The sequence below is a fragment of the Fundulus heteroclitus genome, chromosome 19 (assembly GCF_011125445.2).
Source record: "Fundulus heteroclitus isolate FHET01 chromosome 19, MU-UCD_Fhet_4.1, whole genome shotgun sequence".
Taxonomy (NCBI): Eukaryota; Metazoa; Chordata; class Actinopteri; order Cyprinodontiformes; family Fundulidae; genus Fundulus; species Fundulus heteroclitus.
In genome coordinates, this window is record NC_046379.1 from 1788699 (window position 1) to 1813559 (window position 24861).

Below are 24861 nucleotides of genomic sequence, written 5' to 3' on the forward strand. Positions count from 1 at the left end.
ACCATTGCAAGCTTTGTAAAAAATAAAAATGAAATTAATACTCATTGGTAGTCAAACTTAACTGTTTCTAAAGCGATCCTACCCACCAAGTTAGCGACAGAGTGGCCGGACATGTGATGTGGAGATTGTATGGATTACTGTGCAGATTCATCCCTTTTTGGACTAAACGTTGTGAACTGCTGCAGTCTTGTTAAGATGTAAGGTAAATTATAAACTGGCATCACTGCTATGTTTTGGCAGGACAGCACAGCATAAAAGACTGAGCAGCAGCGAAAGAGCAGAAACATGAGATGAAACTGAAAAGATCTTCACACATCAGCTCCTGTGTTCAGCATTTGCATTTATGGACCAAATATCTAAATATCTAAAGGCATTTATGTAGTCAACAAAGACCAACAGTTTACATCAATACAGAAACTTTATTAGTAGCATTAGGTCTTTACAAAAAGAGCATTGTTTATGTGGTTTACAAGTCTAAATATTTCTACCTCAACCATTTATTGAAAATAACCAGATTTAAAAGTTCATCTTTGAAACATGTAAAAGTACAGCCATATTTAACACATTATTACATATATTTGAATTCTCTTTACATGATATAACAGACACAGTAAGCCATTTTTTTCCTTTGACTGAATATTGAAGTACAGTATAGTGTTTCTACAATGGGTTTTAGCTCCATAAGATCTTGGATTTATGTTGTAAATCGCAGAGGGAACAGTAGTTGGCAGAGAGCTACCATGTGTATTTTTCTCTAATTCTGAGTCTAGAAATCAGAATCAGTTGATGTGAATAAAGACCTGACAATAAACAGCTAGCTGACTTTCACCCCTGTTGAGACAGGAAGCATCACCGTATCAACCTTTCCTGTACTTTGAACACAGTATCTTCTGGTCTAAGCTAAGCACAGGATTTGAGCCCAGCGGCTCTAATATTTATGTGGCTACAGAATATTACGTTACATTTTCTACGTGAGAAGCAGCTATTGAGTCTTTGGTTGCAGATTAATGCTGGAGTCTCTGGTTTTTTGTTACCATGTCCGAGTTAGGATGTGACTGATGTGGCTCAGCTGCCTTCAGAATATGAAGAAAGGCTCGGGAATCACTTCTTACTCCAATGTCTATTTTCATCCAAGAATTTTTGTCTATGCCTAAAGTGTTTCTGATTGTTCCTGCATTTCTGGACTGAGATGAATTCAGTCCTAAGATCTTTTATAGACAGACTTCTCTTGTGTGAGTCTGTTTTTCCTTAAATAAAGGAAAATTTATGTCTGCAGGGCTGGATGTGCAGCAGCAGAAGAAGACGAGGGAATTGCTGAACATTACAGAGTTTTCCCCACATTTTCCTGCTGAATAATAGTGTTTTGCGTTAGTTTTGTGATGAATGGGGTCTGACGTTTTTCAGAGATACTCGTGGTGACGATCCTGCACACTTTTTGTTAACTTCTTTGTCTGAATGATGCAGACAGAGGACCGGACGTGGCTGTTCACCACGGCTGCTACAGCGGCTGTTAAAAGTCCACGCACGTCCGGTTAAGGAGTGAATCCCAAGTCTCACGTGTAAAAAATATTTCATGGGCAACAGAACCCACACCCTGACATTCAGCACTTTTCCTTTCACGTCACAGCTTACGTTAGATCGGCCCAATCGAAGCTCGCTGCACTTCCATTCCCTCCTGGACGAGTTTTCACTTCTTCGGCCCAACAACAACTAGTTTCTAGCATCTGAAAGGTATTAGTTTAACTTGTGCTTCTAATAATATTTAGCTTATAACCGCAGATGTGAATCCAACTGAAAATAAAACAGTTAGATATGACTGAAGCCATTCATTTAGAAATGGTTGTGACTGTAAAGTGACGACTGCTTAATAATTAACCCGGCAGTGCAGAAAAATGTTCTGTTGGAATTTAGGTATGTTTAAATTTCATTAACAAAATATATTTTTCATTTTTCCCCTTCTTTTTTTGTCAGGAAGATTTGTTAGAAATAAGCTGACAACAGGTTGACTGGCTTCAGTCCTGCTTAATATAAAAAATATTACCTTCATCCTGCCCGGCTTGTCCCACATTCCTCTACCCGGCTTCAGCCCCCTACAAAGGAGGCTCGGTCAACCACCCAGTATCTCGTGTTTTTGGTCATGATCCACATCTCATGACCATAAGTGGGGGTTTGAGTATAAACAGAAAGTTAAATCAAAACTTACATTTTTTGGCTCAGACTAGAGAAACGCCTGGATCACTGCACCCACTGATCAGGCCCTGCTGTCAGGTTTCACAGCTGCTCAGACTGACCTGGTTTAACCAGCATTTTAACCTAATTTAATCTTTATTCTAGTAGCTAACCTCAAATAAAGCATCTCTGTTGAAAAAAGACATATAAAAAATATTGAAATCAAATAATCTGAAGGATAATGGCTGAAATCCCAGATCTATTGCATCAGATGTCAACCAAAAAGATGTCATGGACACAATCGTCTTCTCAAACATAAAGATTTTGAGTTACAAAAGGCTCGCTGATGTCAAATACAGAAGAACAGCAACCTTTTTCATAAACAAAGAAAACTGGAAGTCTTTACATCATTGTCAAATATCAGAGCTTCGCTACATCAGGGGACGTCTAACAGCGGCAGAAATGAAATTAAAATGCAGAGAAAGATAAATTCTGATATGGGGGCTGTCTCTGTTCTTCAGGCCCTTGTTTGTGTTTCCAGACATTAAAAAACACCAAATAAAAAGATGGATGTGTGATTGTAAAGTCTGTCTGGTTGATCGTGTGTTTTAGAAAGTGCAGGCGTACACGATGCCCACCACCACTATGTTTCCTATAGTGGCGATGATGGCGATCCAGAGCCAGATGGCGTCGCTCGACATGGACTGTTGCTCGTCCGGCTGGCCGTGCACCGAGGCCGCTGAAGCCGCGGCGTTGACGCTCGCCGAGGAGTTGAAGAGCGAGTGCTCACCGCTGTAGTCGTCATTGGGTGAGGAGTCCATGAAGGCCCCGGTCATAACGGGGATCTGGAACAGGAACCAGAGGAAAGGAAGAAAAGCTTTCAGCGGATAATCAGAGTCCTAATGAAACACAGAGCTAATTAAATATTTCACAACTGGCCTGACTTTTCCACACAGCAACAACCGGAGATGATTTTTTTTTTACATTGCCTTGCAATCAAGTCATTTGGCTGCTCTAATTTCTCTCTAATTACTTTTCTCCACGTATACGCAGATCGCAGAGAGGATCATCAATAACTAGGGAGTGGGTTTCCATAGGAACGCGTGCAGAAATGGGCTGGTGAAAGGAATCAGACCATTTTACCTCCCACCGATCAGTAAACAGCTGATAATTACCATCCAAGAATCTTTCCCATCAGTAAATGCACAACGCATGTATTTCAGCAGATAACAGGAAGCTGAAGTCACAGCCAGGTAGCTCTGTTGTTTCCCAGAATCCCTTTCAGTGGTGGATCAGGAAATGTTCGCAGACCTTTAGAAGTCTCCCAGCTTTAGGCCGACAATTTTCTGATTTACAAAGTGGAGGACATTTGTTTCAGTCGTGAAACACTTTAATGATATTCGGGTTACCTAAAGTAGGCTTTTGAATTTAACTAACTTAATGTATGCCTTCTCTGTGTGGTTAGAAAGAATGGTTAAATAACAGGTAAGTCAACAGGGTCAGAAAGGAATTTAAAATCTCTGGTTTTCAATAAGGGGAGAAAAACAGAATTATTCTGTATCAGAAAATTAACCTGTGACAATCATAATTTACCCTTTGAGTCATACAGACCAAATAAATAGCCAAAAATCTGAAATATGATAAAACAGGAAGCAGAAGGTTTCTGTATAGTCACAATGAATCAATGAATATTTTAAGAAGCAAATCTACACAACTTGCCTTTTCTCTTCTCTTTTCATGTAAAATATGGCTGTACACACACATACACGTACATACGGCTCCTTTTATTCCCTTTTTCGTATCCGCCAATGTTTATATATTTATTTTGAAAGCTGTGAGTGCTTGAAACCAAGGTTTTGGTCAATAAAGTGGATTCTGGTTTTGAACAATGCAACATTACTAAAGAGGAGCTCCATCTCCAATACCTACTGTAATTAACAGTTTAGCTTATTTCACCCATTTGAACACACAGTTTCATTCTTATGATGTTTATCTATAACTATAGATCATGTTTGAGGGTTGGACATCACCTTTTCTCTCAGTTTGGCATCTCAGACTCAGTCCCAGTGGCTCTGTTTGTCCCCAGCTCCACTCCACTTAAACCCAGGGGAAAGCATGGTTCTCTCTTAAATAAACCACAGCCACTGTGGACTGGTCGGAGAGGAAGTGCTTTCTGTAGCCACAAATGACTGCACACACTATAATTAATCCCTTGCAAATAACATTGCTGTATGTGATGCGAGCATTGAAGTGTGGAAGCAAAACAGGAAATAATTTCAGCTAAACAGAATGTCAAACATCTGAGAGGAGAAAATGAAACACGTTTCCCTTTTTCATCATTATACAGAAACCACGGGCTGTTTTACTTTGCTGGCTTTAGTCATTTTTCCCCAAAATAAACAGTAAAATTAGATTTTACTGACAGAATGTGACCATGAACTTTTCACCTGATGTCATCAGGGAGGTTTATGGACCCCTGTGTCCCATAATTAATTCTGCTGATATCCATCTTGGTGCCTGGTGCCGCCGTTTGGACAGACAGCCCCCCCCCCCCCCCCCCCGAACACACAAACAAACATGCACACAAATCCCTGTGCACACAAACATATGCATCCAAAGTGCTAAACAACCCGTCCAACATTAAACAGATGGTTTCTTTTTTCTATTACTTCCACTCACAGATAAAAAATCAGGAGGATTGTAGCAGCTGGTTGATTACCTACATCTTTGTTTAAACAGTTTATTCTCCAACATCCTGATTAAGGGGGAATTTGCTTTAGGTTTAATCTGTTTGAGCACATCTGAATGTCTTCATAGTTCCCACCATCCTCCTGAAAATGTCTGATCTTTGCCTTTTCAGCAGCAGACCACCTGCTGAACTCCACAACTGACTAACGTTTAAAGCAATTATTAGTGCAGGTTCTCTGTTACTAATTGATACTAATTGCCAGCAGGCAAATCTTAACTGTCTCCTAAATTTTTTTTTAAACAATTAAAGCTCGACTAAAAAGATAAAGAGCCAAAAAAGATGGCAGGTTGCAGTCAAAAGACGCCCCAGAAAGAGAGACGATGTCAGAAAAAACTGAGAAGCTCAACACGGCGGCAAAAAGCCAACAAATCCCTGGACAGCCGGGTGAAGAACAACGTGAGAAGATCCAGTAAAACCGGGAAAACAGGTTACAGCCTTTGTAGAAACAGTGTTTATCAGTTTATATAATCTACGTCTCATATTAGCGTATGTGATCTGCATTGTTAAGGTAAGTGGATGCTGTTGTTACCGTGTTTCCTGCTATAGACTCTGCCGGTGTGTCCTTTCCTGTTTTTCTCTGGTTCAATGCCTGCTTTTATTTCCTTGTTTGTCTCCATCTCTTCCTTTGACCGATCATCTACTTCCACTTTCCCTGGTAAACAACTCTCACTGTCCTGCTGAGACCTTCACAAGTCATTTTGTCCTCGAGTTCAACTGGAGTCTAAAGTCTTTCCCCCTAATTTAGAGTCAATTTCCAACAGCGAGGTCAAAAGTGTTTTTTTAGTTGGAAACCTTGTCTGACTTTCCCCTTTCATTTAACTTGCAGATAACTTACTGGCAGCGGATGAGATGTTATCTGACTATTTTCTATTAAAGCTAAACAGCTGTTGAACTGTTGGTCTGAAGAATCTGGGCTGAATTTAATCCTCTTGTTTAAAACCAACTGTTATAATTTGACTGGATTGCTTTGCATGAAACAGACTGTTTAAACACAGCTTAAAATTCATAAAGCATGTTTTTGGTGAAAATAAAAAAAATAACCCTTTCTGTGTTTTTCGGTTGCTCCACCGCCTTAGAATTATGCATAAAGCCCAACTCTTTCAAACACATTTTTAAACCTTTACTTAATTTACAAAACCCAAACAATGGAGTTTTCAGCATCAGCTTATTGGGAAATGAATCATTAGACCCTAAATGAATAGTAAAGGTGTTTCTAAGCTTGGGATTTCTCCTGATGGATTTTCATTAAACCCAATTTCATCAGATAAAAACTAAAATTATTTACAGATGGGTAATACTTAATTTACAGGTCCACCTCATTAGCTGTACTCATTAAAATGTATTTCAATGATTTAACTCCAACAGCTCCTGCGCTGTAGTGCAGGAGCTGCAGCGTTCACCCTGTAACTGGTGGGTTGCTGGTTAGAACCCCAGGTCAGTTCACTGCCTTTGTCAGGTTGTGACACAGATTGTCTGGCAGCTTCATTTCTGTCAGTCTGCTGCAGGGCAGCTGTGGCTAAAATGTAGCTCGCCACCATCAGGTGGTGCAGCTCTTTCTGGATCCTTGGACTAGATAAAGCGATATGCAATTTGCATTGTGTCATTAATCTTAACTTTTTTAATATATTCTGACAATTAAGGCTTAAAATAATCAGTTTCTTGAAAAGATTAAATATTAGATCAGACCACTTCAAAATTATTTTGTTTCATAAAAAAATTTTATGGGATGGTCTATGCAAAGCATGGAGAAGACTACTGAATGGTATGTTAGAATGTTTTGAGAAAGCTTCTAGTCAGAGTGGCTCATGTTACCCTGAGCTACCTCTATAGTTATGCTGCCATAGGCTTAGGCTGCTGGAGGACATCAGGGTCTATTTCTCTCACTCTGCTGAGTTCTCCTACTGCTCTCCAATCTGCATTGTTTGTCGTCAATGCATTTTTTTTAACTTTTTGTTCTCTGTCATTTTCCTCTTCATAGAAGGTACACCTGGTCTGGTCTGGTTCTGTTAGCTGTGACATCATCAGGGGAGGCAGATCATCCTCTATTACCATCTAACATAGAAAGTACTCCTGGGTCAATGTGAGCTTCTGTGCTTTCTGTGTCTCTGCTCTGTCTTCTCTACCATAGAAAGTACTCCTGGGTCAATGTGAGCTTCTGAGCTTTCTGTGTCTCTGCTCTGTCTTCTCTAACATAGAAAGTACTCCTGGGTCAATGTGAGCTTCTGAGCTTTCTGTGTCTCTGCTCTGTCTTCTCTAAGCCCCAGTGGGTGGAGGCAGATGAGCGTTCACACTGAGCCTGGTTCTGGTTCTGCTGGAGGTTCTCCTCCCTGTTAAAGGGGAGTTTTCCTCTCCACTGTCGCTTCATGCATGCTCAGTATGAGGGATTGCTGCAAAGCCATCAACAATGCAGACGACTGTCCACTGTGGCTCTACGCTCTTTCAGGAGGAGTGAATGCTGCTTGGAGAGACTTGATGCAACCTGCTGGGTTTCCTTAGAGAGGAAACTTTCTCACCAACCTGGAGGATCTGATGGAAGCTGACTTTGGAAAGAACCTTGAGATGACGTGTATTGGCACTATATAAATACATTTTAATTAAATTGAATTGAACTGAATGTGAAAGAAGCCAGCTGTTCACTGAGTGCTGTGTTTCATTATAGGAAAGTTGAGTTGAAGGAAAATAAAAGAACAGGGATTACCTCAGGTTTATCAGGATTGTTGCACCTGTTTTAAAACACGGGTGGTTCTGAGGCTTTCAGCGGAGATAAGTAGGGGTGAAAATAGTCAGACACATACTTGTTTTAAAGAACAGTGCTTGATTTAAAATTAATATGTATGTCAGCTGTGTCCAGTAAAATGATTTAGTGATGGGAACAGCCTGAGCATTGGGAGTGTTAGACTTTGCATGTAAAAGTGTAGATCTCAGGGTAGGTGACAATGTGCAAGCAGAGCAGAACCGTCCCAGTCTGTGTCAAAAATCCATTTTTTGAGAACATGCAAGAAAAAACAATTCTAAAAAGACCTGAGATGGATGTTGAGCGCTGACATCCACGGGAATTGTTTCTTACACCATCTCCCCATGACCATCCAGGCTGATACACACAGGCCTGTGCTCTTCCCTTACTCAGTTCATCAGCCGCTGGTGGTGAATAATAACGTGACACACTCTGGGGAGCCCACATGAGCATGATGGAGGACGGCAGGCGTGCTACGAGTCCAGCAACCTGGGTCCCCTCCCCACTCGCTCACTGTAAACTGCTGATTTGTCCACTATGTCATAACATTTCTTCTTCTTACACACAGAGATGAGCAACGTTCAAGGTCAGCGGAGATCAGCAGCGGAGAGAACGATAGTAAAGATGTCATTCTAAAAATATTGTCTGGTGTACGGATAATCAGTCTGTCTGAGAGGCTCAAGATCTGAACTTAAAGGTTTAAAAACACACACAAATCATAATGCAATGAATCATTGCATGATGTCAGAAGAGGAAAGCTCTGAGAAACTGCATTTACCATTTTAGAAACCTCCAACATTCAGATTCATTTGTAGGAGAAAATATTCCCAATGTTCAGCATCAGATATCAGATAATAAATATGAGAAATTTGACTTTGTTAGCAGGAAGTTTGTGATTTCTCTGGGTAGAAATGTGCACAGACCGCTATGAGATTCTCACCACTTAATAAACTTTAGGAAAATGACAATAGTTTCATTTTATGTATAGTGCTACATAACCTGCCTTTAAGTGAGCGAGGGGATACACTCCCTTTAGTTAAGGTGCTTGCCATTTGGGTGCCCTAAGCAGAAATATTTTATTGTGTAGATAAATTACAACTTCAGGGAATGAATCACCACTGTTTGCATGATTCAGTGCAAAACGAAACTTGCCATATCTGAAACAATTGGAAAATCATGCAGTTTATTTTTTTTAATCTTCAATGGGCGACATTAAATAGTGTTACACTGTAGTGGGTAACTGACTCAGTGACTCAAAAACCTGAGTCACTTTGTTGATAAAGACTCGAATCAGTAAAAAGAATCAAATTTCCCATCATGAGAACTTGGTAAAAAATAACTATTACACATAAATAAAAAAATAAGCCAATAACACAAACATGCACTAAAGCAAAAAAAAAAAAAGAAGAAAACTTTGCATATACAGGCTCCAGTATACATAAAATGTGCAATCAGACAACTAAATAACCAACACAATGACGTTCACATGCTACATTGATCAATACCATTTCATAGTGACACTTGATTAACCAATGGCTATTAATCATTGATGATGTCAGGTTAGACAAATTCTCGACATTTCAAAATAAAGATATTAAGTAATAAAATCAATTCAAGGAAACAACATTTTTTAAAAACACAGCAAATGTGAAAAGCAGCCCAGATTTTAACAACCTGCCCAAAGCTATTTTTTCAGCCCAGCATTTTCAGTAGGAGCCAGATTGGGTCGAAACTGTCCAGCTCCTTCTCTGGCAACTAAATGCAAAGACTTTAAACTGAAGTATCATGGGGAAAAAAAGAAAAACAGTTCTTGTTAAAACTTTAAAATACCTTGATACCACTGAACCATGCAGAGGTACAGATTTATAGAAGAATATAGAGAATTTCTCAAATTCAGGAGTTTACATGTATTGAAATTAACCCTAAAGCAATGTGCGAAAACCAAGACGGTGATGTTGTTGATCTTTCAGCTTCTTCAAATATTAGTTTTAAAAGGAGACAAAACTCTGGAAGCATCAACGTCTTCAACACGTTATGTCCCTCTGAGACATCATGGGAAAATCTAAATAAAACAGGAAGATATATAAGAACAGGAGTGCTACCATCATGTTGTGGTTTTTTTGCTCCTGGAGGAACTAAGTAGTTGACATCATGAGGAAATGTTGAAGCAAAATCTCAAGAAATCAGCTAGGAAGTTACTGCTTTGATAAAAAATGGGACTTCTGCAGAGGATCAGGTTACATCTGTGGACAGAGCTGAAAATGTGTGAGCAAGGTAATCTAAAAACCTGACCCAGGGGAAATGGGCCAAAATTCCTGCAAACAGCATCGAGAAGCTTGTAGAAAAACACCAAATATGTTTAACCCCAGTCATACAAGTTTAAGGAAACTTTAACAAATAATACAGAAGAGCAGGAACATTTATTTGCGTAAATCAAAAGATTGTGGAAGGTTGTGTCTTTTTACATCTATTTTGACTCTAATTATTATGTGGAGAAAAAGACTGAGATCTTAACTGAAAGCTTTTGGTCTCCAAAATTAAACACATTTAAAGAATGACTCCTACACAGAGCAGGAAATCTTTCTCTGGACATCCGTTCCCTGTTGCAGCAGGAACCGAGTCATTAGACATTAGCCTAAAGGTTCTCCCACAGTTCAGTCTGCTTACAGCACTTTCATCTGTTCCTGTATAAATCAGCCTGTCTTAGCCATCCAGTCTGTCTGGTTGTATATTTAAAAACTGCTCAAAAACAATGTGAACAATGGGATGATTTAAAAAAAAACTCTCCTTGGAGTCACAACTGCATCTGATCCAGCCTAACAGAGAGCTGATGCTCTCAGTCGTATCTGCATACTTTATATTTATGTTTTATTTATCACTTACTCATTGTCCGCAGGAGTGAGCTCTTCTGCAAACGGGGAAGTGTACCGGAAAAAATGAATTAGATGCTGGGAGTGTGTGCAACAATATTCCAGTGGTGAGACCAAAGCTAAATATTTGATCATCCAGCTCTGCTATTTTTGGAGCCCAGATTGTGGGATAAATACGAACAGGAAATATGATATGGATGCACAGAGCTGGGCGGACCGTTTACTTGTGGCTCAGGCAACAAGTGCTTAAGCTCTGATGGAAGACACGGAAAAGAAGATCTAAATATGCCAACATTGAGAGTGGAAGATTAGCAGGTTTGTTTTAGGCTGTAACCAACCGCTATTCTATAAAGTGATTCTCATTCATTTTGCTTATCTGTATTTCTACTCTGGCTTTGAACCGCACCATTGATTCATGTGCAGAAGCAGCCCAAACGCAGCCGTACACAAAGCAAGGCGACCACAGCTGTCCACGGTTGATTGGTTAGACAGTTTGAACGTAATCAGCTGTAGTTAATCGAGATGCCTAATCTTAGTCTGACACCGTTGGTCTTTCTGCACTGACATGCAGGATTAACTGCGTCTGGTTCGGTCAGTTTGCATGCAGAGCACATATCTCCTTTAGCGCTGCACAGCTTTGGAATCAGCAGAAGCAAATTACCTGCATGCATTAACCAACTCTGAACTTTCTATTTTCTTAATTAGATATTTAAAGAAGGTTTGATTCAACACAGTTTGTCTTCAGTCATGCTTTAATTCTCATTCAAACCATTTTCTCTCTGCTGTCATGCTTCACCTGCTTCCACACAGCATTAGATGTAGATGATAGACGGAAAGTCAAAACTTTAATACTGGTCTTTTTTTTTTACATTTGAAATGCTTAACAATAAAAAAATTAATAAACAGAACCTCTTTTTATTTTGTTATGCAGCATTATCTCTGAACACATCCCTGCTAGATACATTTAGTTAAAACACTGATTAGCTGAAGGTACAGTAGATAAGGCCCATAGTGAAATGTTTAGATGAAATTAGTTTAGATGAAAACTTTTTAACATGTAAGCAAATGTGTCAGTTTTGTTAAAACTTGTTAAAAGCATGTTTTGCTATCACATAAGACATCATTGCATTAGATTGGAGCCATCATTATTATTATTATTATTAATATTATTAATTATTTGGTGGTTTTGACACGTGTTGTGAATTGGCGCTGTATAAATAAAATTTTATTGAATTGATCAGAATTACAATAAGAACTTTATTCTCCAAGTTCATGTTAACAAACCAGGAATTTGACTTCAGTTTCCAACGCTCACATCGTAGATTTTATACACAACAGCAAACTTCAATATATAGAAATACTTTACACGGTTATGATATTAACAATTATAACAGAGATGTGCAAAAGAACACTTTGGATGATGGAGCAAGGACCGTAACATCTGCTGTAAGGATGGATTCATTGTAATAAATAAAAATAAAAAACACAAATGCTGCTCTTAAAAGAAAAAGTCATCCATTATGGTCAGTTAAATCATGATTTCACCCTGAGTTAAAATTCAACATTAAACTATCTGAGATTGATTTAATCTTAATTGATGACTTGCTTATTGTAAGCTTGGTTGGTCTTTAGGAGGAACAGTGCTGCATTAATATAATTATTTATTCTGATGAGAAATATCAGATGGAAAATTACTTCACTTCAGTGATCAGCTGCAGAGAAATGTCCCAAACTGCACATTCCACACCTTCTTGACCACGTGTGATTTCTACACCTGTGCAACACGCTGCGCAGCAACAACCTGCGCTCTCCAACAGGACCGTGGAGATGTAGCAATCCCATCTGCTCTGCTCTCCCAGCTCTGATTTATTCTCCAGCAGCTGCTTCAGGAGCTGCGCACTCTTCCATGGACGTCCGCAGCAACTGTGAAGCAGCGTGGCTGTAACTGCCTCCTGTCTGATGTCCCCACCAGCAACGACTGGTCTGATGTGGTTTTAGTTACACAGCAAACAACTGCGTCTGAGCTGTGCTGGAAACTAAAGTCTGTGTTTTCACAAAGATAAAAACCCAACAATGTGTTAGCTTTCCTCCGCTGACTGATGGAGAGGCACTTATGAGGGTTTCCTCTGACTGGTAACAAATAAAAACGTAATATTCTCCTCCAGAAAACAATTCAGCTGTAGGTGGATCCCTGCTGTGACAAACATTGGACTTTGTCCCGGACATTACACGCACAGTCAATTTAAAAAAACAAGACTTTTGATTTTCTCAGTCATCATAGCCATTTCTGCACTTTTAACAGTTCTGCTTTCACAGCAAGACATATTTTCAGAAACTGGCTTCACCAGCATTTATATTGATTTTAATCCCTTGTGTTTTCTGCATTTCTGAACGCTGAGCCTCTCTGACTCAAAATCTGTTTCCTGTTTCCCTGTTCAGTACTCCAGCCTCTGCTCGTCAATTAATAACTCACGTTAATCAGGTTCATAAGTTTTATTGGAAGCAGACACAAAGAAAAATTAATTTAAACTGAGCTGCAGGGCCTTCAACATTTGGCAGAATTTGTTACATTATTGAATAATTTTAATCCGGTATCTTTTCATTAAAGAATATATAGTAATATATAGTCTGTAAGTTATAGTTACAGACTGTGTGCTCTCATATTAGAACCCTAATTTAGACTTATGACATTGATATATAATTGTGTAAACATCTTCCCAATTGTTTCTTTATTCCCTCGCCTACTCTTTGTATTTAATTATGTACCAGAACACAGTTTGTTTTTCTATTAAACAGAAGCTAAATCAAATAAATGTGAATATACACATGATAGATGCACGTATTTAGTGTGCAATTGAGTGAACTTAGTAGTGACTGGTTCAAAGCCTGACCTCTAGATGGCGGCATAGTGCTTGTAATTCTGTAATTCTTGGTATGTGTGGAATATGCAACAGCAGGCACTAGTGCAGTGGCTCTCATTCCTGCTTCTCAGGGGCCGCTGCCCTACATGTTTTAGGTGTTTCCCTGCTGCCATACACATGAGTTAAACAAATGGGGGATACACAGGTTTCTGCAGCACTTGATGGCAGTTTAGGAGATAACCTTTGTAAATAATCATGATTAGGGACCCTACTTCTGACTGGATGGCCCCTATCGTGGGTATCGTGAAAAGTCTGAAGTGGATTGCTAAGTGACCGGTGGCCCATTGTCTGGAGGTTTGTCACATGGAAAGCTTTCCTCCTCCAGCTTCTCCCACCTTTTCCTTCTTCTTGGGAACTGAGTCGAGATTACATTAAATTAAAATAATAAAATATTGACAAGAAATTGTCCTGCGGACATCTGAGAGTCAAACCGGCTGTTGGTGATTTTAATAATTCTGATCATCTTAAGGAGCTCTCGCTGCACCTACAGTCAGCAGTTAGTGTGTTTTTATTATTAGTGCCTGGTACATTAATGAACAGACGCTCATTAATAGACGTTAGATGTTTTCTCATGCTGCTGCAGCCGCTCCTTGTGATTGCAAACACAAACACACGCTTTCGTTCCCTCTGTGCCTCAGTTCCCCTGCAGGTGTGCATCACAACACCAAGGTCTGAAAAATGAGACTTAAGTTGTGTGCAGAGTTTGGCAAATGTGTTGTAAACAGAAAGCTGTGCTGTTGGGGAAGGCAGTAGAGCTGAGAGGTGAATGAAACGGAGGGAATCTCATTAAGGTGCTTTTCTACACGAACATTAAGCAGCAGGTTTTAGCGCTGGTGCTCTGTGGCCACATTAATGAGCAGATGATCTCAGCTGTGAATCAGCCAATCATCACAAAGCATATTGCAAGCAGCTGCTGTCACTAGAAGCTCATCTTCTCCATGAGATAAAGCTACAGTTCATTGCTAGATTAATGCAAAAGTATTCCTCCCTCTTGAACACTTTTTCAATGCTCTGTAAAACCCAACAAAAAAGGACCAAATCCAGCATCTGTGTGTGATTAAGTACCGAGCTCTTTTTCATACAGGTGCAGTTTCTAAATATAATAGATAATATCTTAATGTGGCCTTAGCTGTGAACCAGTGGTTCTAAAACAAAGAGCAAACCTTCCCAAGAATCACAATCTAAATGGAAAACTGTGACACAAGAGGACTGACTTTTTAGATTTGTTTTCTCATGTCAATAAAAAATATTGTTATCCCGATAAAAATGCAGAACTGATTGATGGATAATATTTATTTGCTGCACGATCCATTTTTATTCAGAAGTTAAAATGTCCATTGTATGAATTAGGAGAAAATTAAAGAGAGCTCATAATTCTAAATGGGAAATTTGGAGGTTGTAACCAACCCACAACCTTAAAATTCAACATGGCTGCCTTGCATTTAAAACCAAGGGACTGGCTGTGTCTCCTTAAATATTTTATCTTGGTGCTAAGTGTTTAAAAAGTACTGTAGAGTACTAACTTTACAGGTAAGACACACTTAGGGCTGTTTGCAGTTTGTGTTGCTTACTGCATTAATTGTGAAAATACTTTAATTATTCTGTTTGAAAATAATAGTAAGCTCATGTTTAGCTGCAGGGCTCTGTAACACTGACTCTTTACTTTCTCTCACACAGTGTGACGTCACCCCTGGTCCTACTATGAATAATGACAGAAAGGCTCATTAGGATTTCTTTACAATGAATTCGTAAATTATTTTAGAGCACCACCTTTAGTGCTGGTGCCACAGTTTAAAAACAGCGACTTTAACAGATTGTCAGAAGACACCAGTGGACATGATGTCTGTAGATTGGCTCATTTATAATATAAACCCTCATTTACAAGGTTTGGCAGACAGAATGGGCAATATATGACATCGCAAACCAGCAACATAAATAAACGGAGGGTGAACCATGAATAAAATTTGGAGGATTAACCTCACAGCGCTGGGACAAAAAAGGTTTGCCACTGTAGAGAAAACAAGGGATTTGCCCGTTCACGCAGCAGATGGTAGCGTATTGAACTGGTCATGTCATAAATCTTGGGGATTTGAAAGAGCCTTGGTCGCCATCTCTGTGGTGTTAAAACCTCTGGTTACAAGGCTGCTTCTTACAAGCCAGATTTACGGCTCAGCTCTCATTGATTTTCTCCTGTCTCAGCGGCCAAGCACCATTTTTAAATAAATCTTTTTACCCAATAGAACAAGAGTAGCCCAAGTGATTTTCTCTTGACGCCTCGATCAATCTGTCAGAGCAACAGAAGTTTGGTGTGACAGAAAAAAGTTTATTATACTTCTCCAATAACATGAATGAGCAATAAATCACTTTCATGTTGTTCTCTGGACTGTACCTGGACCTGAAAGTATTTCCTGTCCCATTATTGTGACTCATGGTCGGAGTCGAGAGAAATAAGGAATAAAAGTTTGAGAGAAATCTTTAAAACACGTTGGCAAGGAATCACGATTATTCTCTCCTGTAATTATATTTTATCCTCTACCAATTTTAAGGCTACAGATGCCAAAGTTGATAGTTTGGTTCCTCATAATGTGTCCTTTGCTCTCTCTGCGGTTCCAATTAATCATGTGTGGAAAAATCTTCTATAAAGGTTTCTCTTCTGATTCAGAAACAAAGTGCTTTTGCTTGCACGTTGAAGTTATTAATGAGTTTTGTTCTGCAGCGCCGGATCTCTCGCTCGGCTGAACGGGTCACAGAAGAGAGAGCAGCAGACAAAGCCCGCTCTGGTCTGCTGCTCTTTTAGCGTGAGCGTCTGTGTAAAGGTTCATGCATATGACTCTCTGACTTTTTTTAGGGAAACACCAGATTTGGTTTAACAATGACAAACATTGTTAAAGATTTTCCTTGTTCAAATTTGGACCAGGGTTCTGCAAAATTTCATCCAAAGAGCCATTTTTGCCTTTGGTTCAGCTAAGTAAAACTAATTTAGAGCCACTAATATTAGAATTTTGAAAAAAAAAGACAATGTTTAATAGTTATTATTAACCTCTAATTTTGAAAGCTTTTTAGTGCCAATCAGATCTTGGAGTGACAAAACTTCTCCATTTTTTCCACGAAACATTGATAATAATAAAAATCATATCATATGAAAACTAAACATCGGGAGATTATTGATTAAAAAACACTCATAAAAAATTAAATCAATGCCTAAATTAGGAAAAAAAACTAATCATGATCAAGAGCATGCTCTAGAGCAGACACACACAGTGTCTCCTACTGGGAATGCTTACTGTGCTAATCATGCTAGATGCTAATATAGGATGCTAAAAACAAAATTATGACGTCTTTGACTTAAACTAATGGTGAAATCCTGTTTAACTGCAGAGCTGTGTAAACCCCCGACTGTACTAAGCTGGACAATCTTTATTTATTTTTAAATTAGCCCAGACCCCAAGTCTGCAGTCTGCAGCTCTAGAGCCACGCATGGCTCCACTGTGGCTCTTAATAACTGCCATAAAAGTTTTAAAATGTAATTAAATATAATTTTACAGTACTAGTTTTATCAGTTTAATTTTTTCATGCAATACAGGGATAGCATTTCCACAAAGAATTAAATGAATGGTGTTGGGATTTTCCTTTTTATGAAGTTATTTATTTTTGTCAGTAGATTGCAAACTATGTGCTTTTTTTTTTACATTTTCTATGAATCATAATTATCCAATTGAAGAAAAAAATATATATACTTCAAAAACAAAAATAAAAATGTTGTCTAATTTAAAATGTAAACACATTTCCTGTATTATATGATAAAACAAGTTATTTCTTTTTGAAGACTCATGTTGCTTTTATGGCACCAAACAAAATTTTGTTCAACTGCACTGAAGGAAAAAACTGTCTTTAAGGGTTATAATGCTAGTGAGCGCCTTCATAGACCAAATAAATGTCATGATTTAGGTTTTTGTTTGTTTTGTTTTGGACTTTTCTTGAATCAGCCATTATCCAATCAGCTCAGCCTCCTCAGTCAATTAGCCCAGACCAGCTCCACCTGCTGCCAGTAATTACTGCCACCTCTGCTCACCTGCATCTCTGCAGACTCCACACAACCTGTTTAGGCTTTTACCTTTAGGTGGCGCTACAGTTTGTTGTCTCTCTGACGGCCGTTGAACTGTCAGAGTACCCAGAACCAGACCAGCCTTATTTGCACCAATCCAACCAAATCTACATCTTTTGTAAAAATAAATACATAAAAATAAATAAATAAAAAAAATGGACATATTAAAATGCAACTTTTATCCTTATTTAGTTTTTTATATGTATGTCTTTTATGAATGTCTTCGTTGAAAGCAAAGTGGACCCAAAGTCAAATTTGCTGGTTTGTGGCGATTAAAGAACATTCTGATTTTGATATCTATAGCTGTAATTTCCCTCTGGGATTATTAAAGTATTTCTGATTCTGATATCTTGTGACTCAATTTTGCGTGTGCAAAAGATAAGTATGTGCAGTTATTCTTTTAAGTTGACTTTTACCTGTATATTCGATCCTTTCTATTTTATAATTGCATTGTGTTTTATGATTGTGTACAGCACTTTGGTCCTGTCAGTGTATAAAGTGCTTCATAAATAAAGTTGATATGGTATGGTGTGGTATAAGTACTTTTGTCTACCGGTCTGAAAGTCTTTACTGTACTAGTAGATTTTCCGTGATGCAAAGAAAGAGAGACAGAAAGCTTTTCAGCTGTAGAGAAATTGGCTAAAATAATATTAACAGGTCAGAGCTTTGTGACCTCTGTCATAAGAAATCAGCCACAAAGTATCCGTGGATTCCTACAATCCCTACTACCACTGGTCCGTGTGTACGGGGGCAAAATGGCATCGCAAAGAAAAGATCAGGTGTTTTCGTGGCTCTTTGGTGGCCTTCCATGAATATGTTTTCTGTGCTGGAGTAAGACAGCAGAGCCAGCGATCATTAAGAGGCTCAGACTCACCTACGCTGATTACACTTTGCTTTATTGGTGCTTTTCATTATGCAAATGAAGCTCCCTGCTTTAGCTGCTCGCCTCTTCCTTGTCTCGTGCTGCATGTGAGAACGATGAGAGGAATGGCACAGACGTGTTTCCTCTGCACATCCCCTCCTCTCGCCTGGTTCCCCGTCTCCATTTAAGGGACTGGAAGATCCACGGTGGAACGCACGGTGCAAATCATTTTCAGTTCCACCGCAGGGAGTAAAAGCAACGAGGCGTTATTTAGCGCGATGAAAAGCTCCGTATACAAAGTCCGCCTGTCCATGTTTGTCTCCTTCCAGTTTCACCTGTTTTGTTTGGACTTGTGTAGCACCTGCGTTGATTTATGGCTGGTGAGCAGTCACAGCTCTTTGTTCAACCTTGAGCTAATCTGACTTGAGTCATCTTGGATAAGCCGACCGACTGGCTGCTCACTCCTTCCCTTCTGTTTCCACACTTGGATGAGAATTTGGATTGTGCAGCAAAGCTGACCTGAATGTTTGCTTCTGTGAATAATCATAAAGATTGTGGTGAATTAAAAAAAAAAGCTAAATTAATACAGTTGAATATTCTTTGAAAGGTGCAGCTGTGATTATATTATCACGTTTAAAATGTAAAGGTTCGTTTACCTGCTTGTTTTAATCATTATTCGCTTATTTCTTTAAATGTAAGAATATACAGACGCTGTTGAAGAAAAGCATTGTGGGTTAAAGGAGTGAGATGGAAACAAGGAGCAGACAGCCCTTTAGAGCAGCATCAGACCCAACACACAGAGCTGATCCACTTTTCCGGTGGATGGCGATGAAAGCCACTCTGCTCCTCCTGTTGGAGAGTAAACCTCCCCAGACCGGCTGAGGGGGGAGCCACCTCCCCGGCCAGAGAGACAAACCCCCTGCTATGCTGCCTCACAGTAAGCACACAACAACACACAACATGCACAGATGTCTTTCTAAATATCACTTTCACCAGCCGATGTGTAATTATTTCTTCTACTGATATTTGAAATAATCCCTTCTGTCTGGGATAAATCTTTGTGCAGTTTCTTTTTTTTTCTATTGGTCCAATCAACATAAAATGAAAACCTCTGATTGTAGGAAAACTCCCCAAAATCTCCTTTTTAGCCAAGATTTCTGCAAACCGGCGCAGCTACAACTGGCCTCACAGGTGAAAACATGTATTTAACTCTCGGCTCTGCAGAATTCAAGCATATGCACAGACATAATCTACTACAGTTCACACGCATGCTTATTGCATTAATTAACCAATCTAGTGTTATATTTTAGGAGCAATGGGATAATCTCAAAAAGGGCTTTTCGGTGCATGTTTGAAGGGTTTTAATAACACTGAAATCTGTGCTGGTGCTTTGTGTGTAGCGATACTTTCAGCTAATAAGATGAAATAATACAAAATTTAAAAAATAATCAAAGTGAGTAGGAGCATAAATAAGGCATTAATGGTCCAAGGATGGCTTTATAGATTAAAATGTAATTTTGCATGAGTCTACGGACTGATAATGATGGTCTGATGACCTGATAATATATAGTGCAATGATAAGTGAGATATTGATACCTTTTTATGAACCTTAATGGTCCATTATAGACAGGATCCATGATCTTCAACCTCTTTATGACGTTCTATTGAACATGACTTCAATGAAAGATTATTGTCACTTTCTATGCCAGGGTGCTTGTGGGTCTCTACAACCTCTGCTGGTGTGCCTGTCATTGTTTTTATTTATTTATTGTGATGTTTGGGTATTCTGCTGACCGACCACATATTACCTACGATTGACAGATAATTAGAAAACCAGGATTCAGCGTTATCTGATAAACCAACATCTGACAGCTTCTGACAAAGGATCGTATCCTCAACGGCTTTAGACAAGTCAATTAAAAGGGCAGCACAGTAGTTATGGGCATCTAACTACCGTCATTTATAACTTTAACGGTGGCTGGAACAGTACACTTCTGTGTCCTGAAACCAGACTGATGATGAGACACGTTCTTGGCTGCACAGAAATATTCTTTAAGCTCATTATTATCCAGATTTTTAAGAACATTGGCTAAAATACAAACAGCAAACAGATTTAAATTGGAGGCAACAGACTTTTGCTCAGTTTTTCTGAAAAGGAATCTTTGAAAACTCCTGGTTAGGTGTTTTTACCGTAGATAGGTGTTTTTACCATGGTTAGGTGTTTTTACAATATGCACTCAGGACTGCTTGCAATAGTTAAAGACATCTATCTGGTGTTGAAACGTTCTCAGAAAAGCTGAGCGAAAGTCCTGTTGCCTCAGATTTAAACCTGTTTGCCGTTGCGATGACCCAGAAAACTGAGAATTTGCACAGGCTAAAATACAAAGTTTTAAAATAAGACGATAACTGCTTAACACAACACATCCTCCCACATATCTGGAAGGATGTGTTGTGCAATTAAATGCATTAAAGTTATTTAATATTTAATAATCTCCAGTCTGTTAAGTATTGTCCTGTAAATATCGGCCCAATTTGGTGATGGTTCTAGGGCCGTAGCTGAATGAGGGATTCAAGCTCTAGCTTTCTCAACTTGGGGTTAAGTGTCTTGCCCAAGGGCACATCGAAACGAGGAACCAGGAATGGAGCCCACAACCTTACGACTACAACACGACTACTCTACCCGCTGAGCAGGAGTCGCTGGTTTAAACTGATTTTGCAATATTCAACATTAATATCCCAACTACGTGTTCTCCTAATGTTGTGCAACCCTAAAACACGGGAAGTCACTTAAGAAATCATCCTCCATAAACTCTTCTTCTTCTTTTTCCTTCTTTTAGTGAAAGAGTGACAGAACGGAGAGGCCGGTGCACAAAGCCTCAGCGGGGAAGCATTCAGGCCAAACGGCAGCTCTCTCCCTGTGTTTTTACTCCAGCTATCACACTCCTGACCTTGTCATGTCCGGTCCTGAAGGTTCTCCTGGTTTCCCTGGGCTTCCATAATTTCACACAGTGAGGCACTTTTCGTCTCCAATAGAGTGAAAAGGTGTTTCTTCAAGGACAGTATCACTTCACAACATGCCTTAATAACATCATTATTGCATCAGACATGTCACTGTTTATATGATATCTTTAGATTCCTAAAACTGTTCACATTAAACAAAGAAATTCTACAACCACAGGAAAAAAACTGTGTGATAATCCAGAGCTTAATCAAAGCTTGAATAATTAAAATGTTGCATCATTTTCATTCATCTGCCGCTCTACTCTTAACGACATGTCTCATTAATTACTGCAATCCACAGCAGGATGGATTTATTTTCCTCCTGTGGTATGATATATTAATATTTATTTACATTCCTAATTAAAATTTCACCTATCACAGCAACTTAGTTTGCAAAGTAAGGCGATGCACAGAATGCATGTTTTTCAATATGCACTCATGACTGCTCGCAAAAATCCTTCATAAGGACTTTATTTAATGAGCACAAGCCTCCATGTGGGGCAACGACCAGTACACGCTCCTCCTGTCTGTTCTTAATCTGTATTATTTATGAAAGATGGTTTTTTTTTCTGGTGAATACAGAGCTAGGCGTGTCAAGTTTGTTTGTATCGCACCATTCCTGCACATTGTGATTTAAAGAGATTTACACGATGAATGAAGTAACAGAAATAAAACAAAACACCTGATGTATTAAAAAGACAAAGAAAGCCTCATATGAAAGCAAAAAAATACTAAACATTTTCAAGAGAAAAACATTTAACATGTATGTTTGTCATGACCTTAGATTTGTGTTAAAGGGGCCTGGTGCTGTACTGTGACTTTACACATTTCTGCACCTGTAGCTCCCTCTGGTTGCACACCAAGGTGTTCTGATTAAACCATTTTGCCGTTTGTGTTTTGGGATTTCCATTTTTAGCTTTTACATTCTCCAGTTGCTTCCATTTTAGTTTATATATTAGTGGATTTTGTAATATTTCCTGTTGTTTCTCGTCTCCTGCTTGTTTTCACCTGTGTCTGCCTCACTTTTCTCCACGCCTCTCTCTGTATTTAAACGTCCTGGTTTTCATTGCTGGTTTCTGCTATTGTTTTCATGCTCCCTGTTGCACAACCTTTTTTTCTTTTGCCTCTTTTTGCCGCCCAATCCTCCGTCTTTTTGATTTGCCATTTTTCTATGCCCAGTCCAGGTCCTGCACTGCAAAAAGGGAGCTAAAAGTAAGTAAAATAAAATTTAAATCAGTGTATTTGTTCTTGATTTGAGCAGGTAAATAAGACTGTTTGCCAATGGAATGAGTATTTTTACCCCTAAAACAAGATTATTAGCTAACCTGCACTTGAAATCAGATGAAGATTAATTGTTCTTATTTTAGGTGCAAAATCTTATTCCATTGGCAAATAGTCTTATTTACCTGCTCAAATCAAGAAAAAATACACTAATTTCAAAAAAATGTTGCTTACTTTTCGTTTCTATTTTGCAGTGATGTGCTACCAGCTGGATCTCCTTATGTATGAGACATATGGTGATCTTTATTTTTATTCTTAATTTTTGCACCGCTACCACTCTGTACTCAAGTCCTCCTTATACCCCATCATGACAAGACCAAGAGTTGGTTGAAGTTATGAAGCAATATTTGGCCTTTTATGGTGGAGCTGCAATGTTTATTCTGTTTCTTATGTTCCACAATAGTTTTGTGCGTGAGGTTTTCCTTTTTTATTCTCAGATCTATTCAATGTTTTATTAATATTGCTCTGTGTGTGTCTGTGTTTTGAACTATTGTAATAAAAACAGGTGAAACAAGGACTTTGTCTGCAAGCTAACTGGTAGCTAGAAGCCCTACATACAGCGTAACAGTTACTTTGGCTCATTGACCATTTGTTGTTCCAAACCAAATAAATCTGGATTAATAAATAACAGTTTTTACACATCTCAGGTTTTCAGGCAGTTGACTCCACACTTGAGGATCCAAGGCTACGCTCCCCCTGCAGGTCTTAAAGCTAAAATCTGATTTTACTACTGAAATGCTGATCCTGTCTGACTCCACTATGAAATGTTTGCGGCTCTAAACTTACCCACATGTGCAAAAAAAAAACAATAACAACAGCCTCATGCCCAGCAAGCTTTGTTCCAGCAAACAGGGAAGAAATTGATTTTATGATTTAAGTGTCTAACGAGATGCATGATAAATGCCTCCCATTTAAAATAAAATGAGTGAAACTTTGTATTTTTATAAAGCTTTGGCTGCACAGAGGTCTGTTTGGATGAGGGGAAGCAGGCAGGAATGAAGGGGCAGGGATTTTAAGTAGTTTGTAGAAACACAGTTCATTCACTTTTTGCTCTTGACGTGCACATCGACCAATACAAATGTCTATAACGTCCATGCGGACCAATTGAAATACGTCTTTGCTCCTGTCTGCAAAGGAAGAGGTGAAGAAAATGGAATCTGTAAAAAGAAACTTTAAAACAATGCAATTCATAAAACTCAGTTTGAAAAAGAGAAATTAGAAAGAATAATATTTAAAAAAAAAAAAATTTGAAAAACATTAATATGAAAACGTTTTACTTTTTTTGTTTTCTGTTGTTGTTGTTTTTTAAAAAAAATCTGAGAAAACAGCAAAGTTACTCTGAAAAGTTTTTTTATCAAGAAGCTTTTCAAAGTTTAAATTCGAAGGAGCGAAGGAGTCACGATCACAGGCCTGAGAAAATATTGAATTGTATCAGAACAGGGCATGATGTACTGCTTTTAAAAGCACATTAGCATTTTGATGATGTCACACAGGTTATATTTAAGAGATTTAGCTCTGGTGTGGTTAGTGAAATAAACTTGTTTTTTTATATATATATATTAATCACAGTTAATTTGTTATTTAACAACAGAGGGAATCACCTTTTAACGACCTGGCCAGATGGGTTAGGATAGCTTTTTCTGTTTTTTTTTTTTCTCCTAACACATAAAATCATAATTTTTTCTTACTTTGTGTTTATTTATGACTCTCATGCAGTTCTTTTGTGTTTTTTGTTTTTAGAAATATATATAATATATGAAGCAATTGAGTGTAGCAAAAAGCAAAAGCAGAAGAACTCTGGAGGACCAAATACTTTCACAGCACTGAATTTTCATCAACAGCCTTCAATTCAGGCAAGTCATTCTGAAATAGCAAGCTTCCTGTCAAGTATAAATTGAGTACATGCATACATGTTTAAATTCCTGCCTTTCCTTTTCAGCATAATAGTAGCCTTCCATTTATTCCTCCCTTGATCTCTTCCTCTCTCGTCTAATAGCCTGCCTGCTGCTGTCACCGACTGTAACTCTCATGGGCCAGCGTGATTAATTATCTCCCCTGGTAAATGTGAGGAGTCCTGGAGAGGCTGTATCTCAGTTTCATTTGGTTACACTAATCCTGAGGCTTTTCAATTATGGCCACTACAGTCTTTCCTCCTTTTCTTGTTCACACC

The 24861-nt window shown here is 38.7% G+C and overlaps 1 protein-coding gene across 1 annotated transcript in view; it reads right to left on the reverse strand.

Moving 5' to 3' along the window:
• Positions 1-405: 405 nt before the first annotated feature.
• The window catches only part of LOC105929849 (uncharacterized protein C14orf132), a 42630-nt gene continuing 18174 nt past the window's right edge, over positions 406-24861 (reverse strand). The window contains exon 2 of the mRNA XM_012867768.3: positions 406-3014. Within this exon, the coding sequence (XP_012723222.1) occupies positions 2778-3014 (237 nt within the window). The 3' untranslated portion in view covers positions 406-2777. The remainder of the gene's footprint in view (positions 3015-24861) is intronic.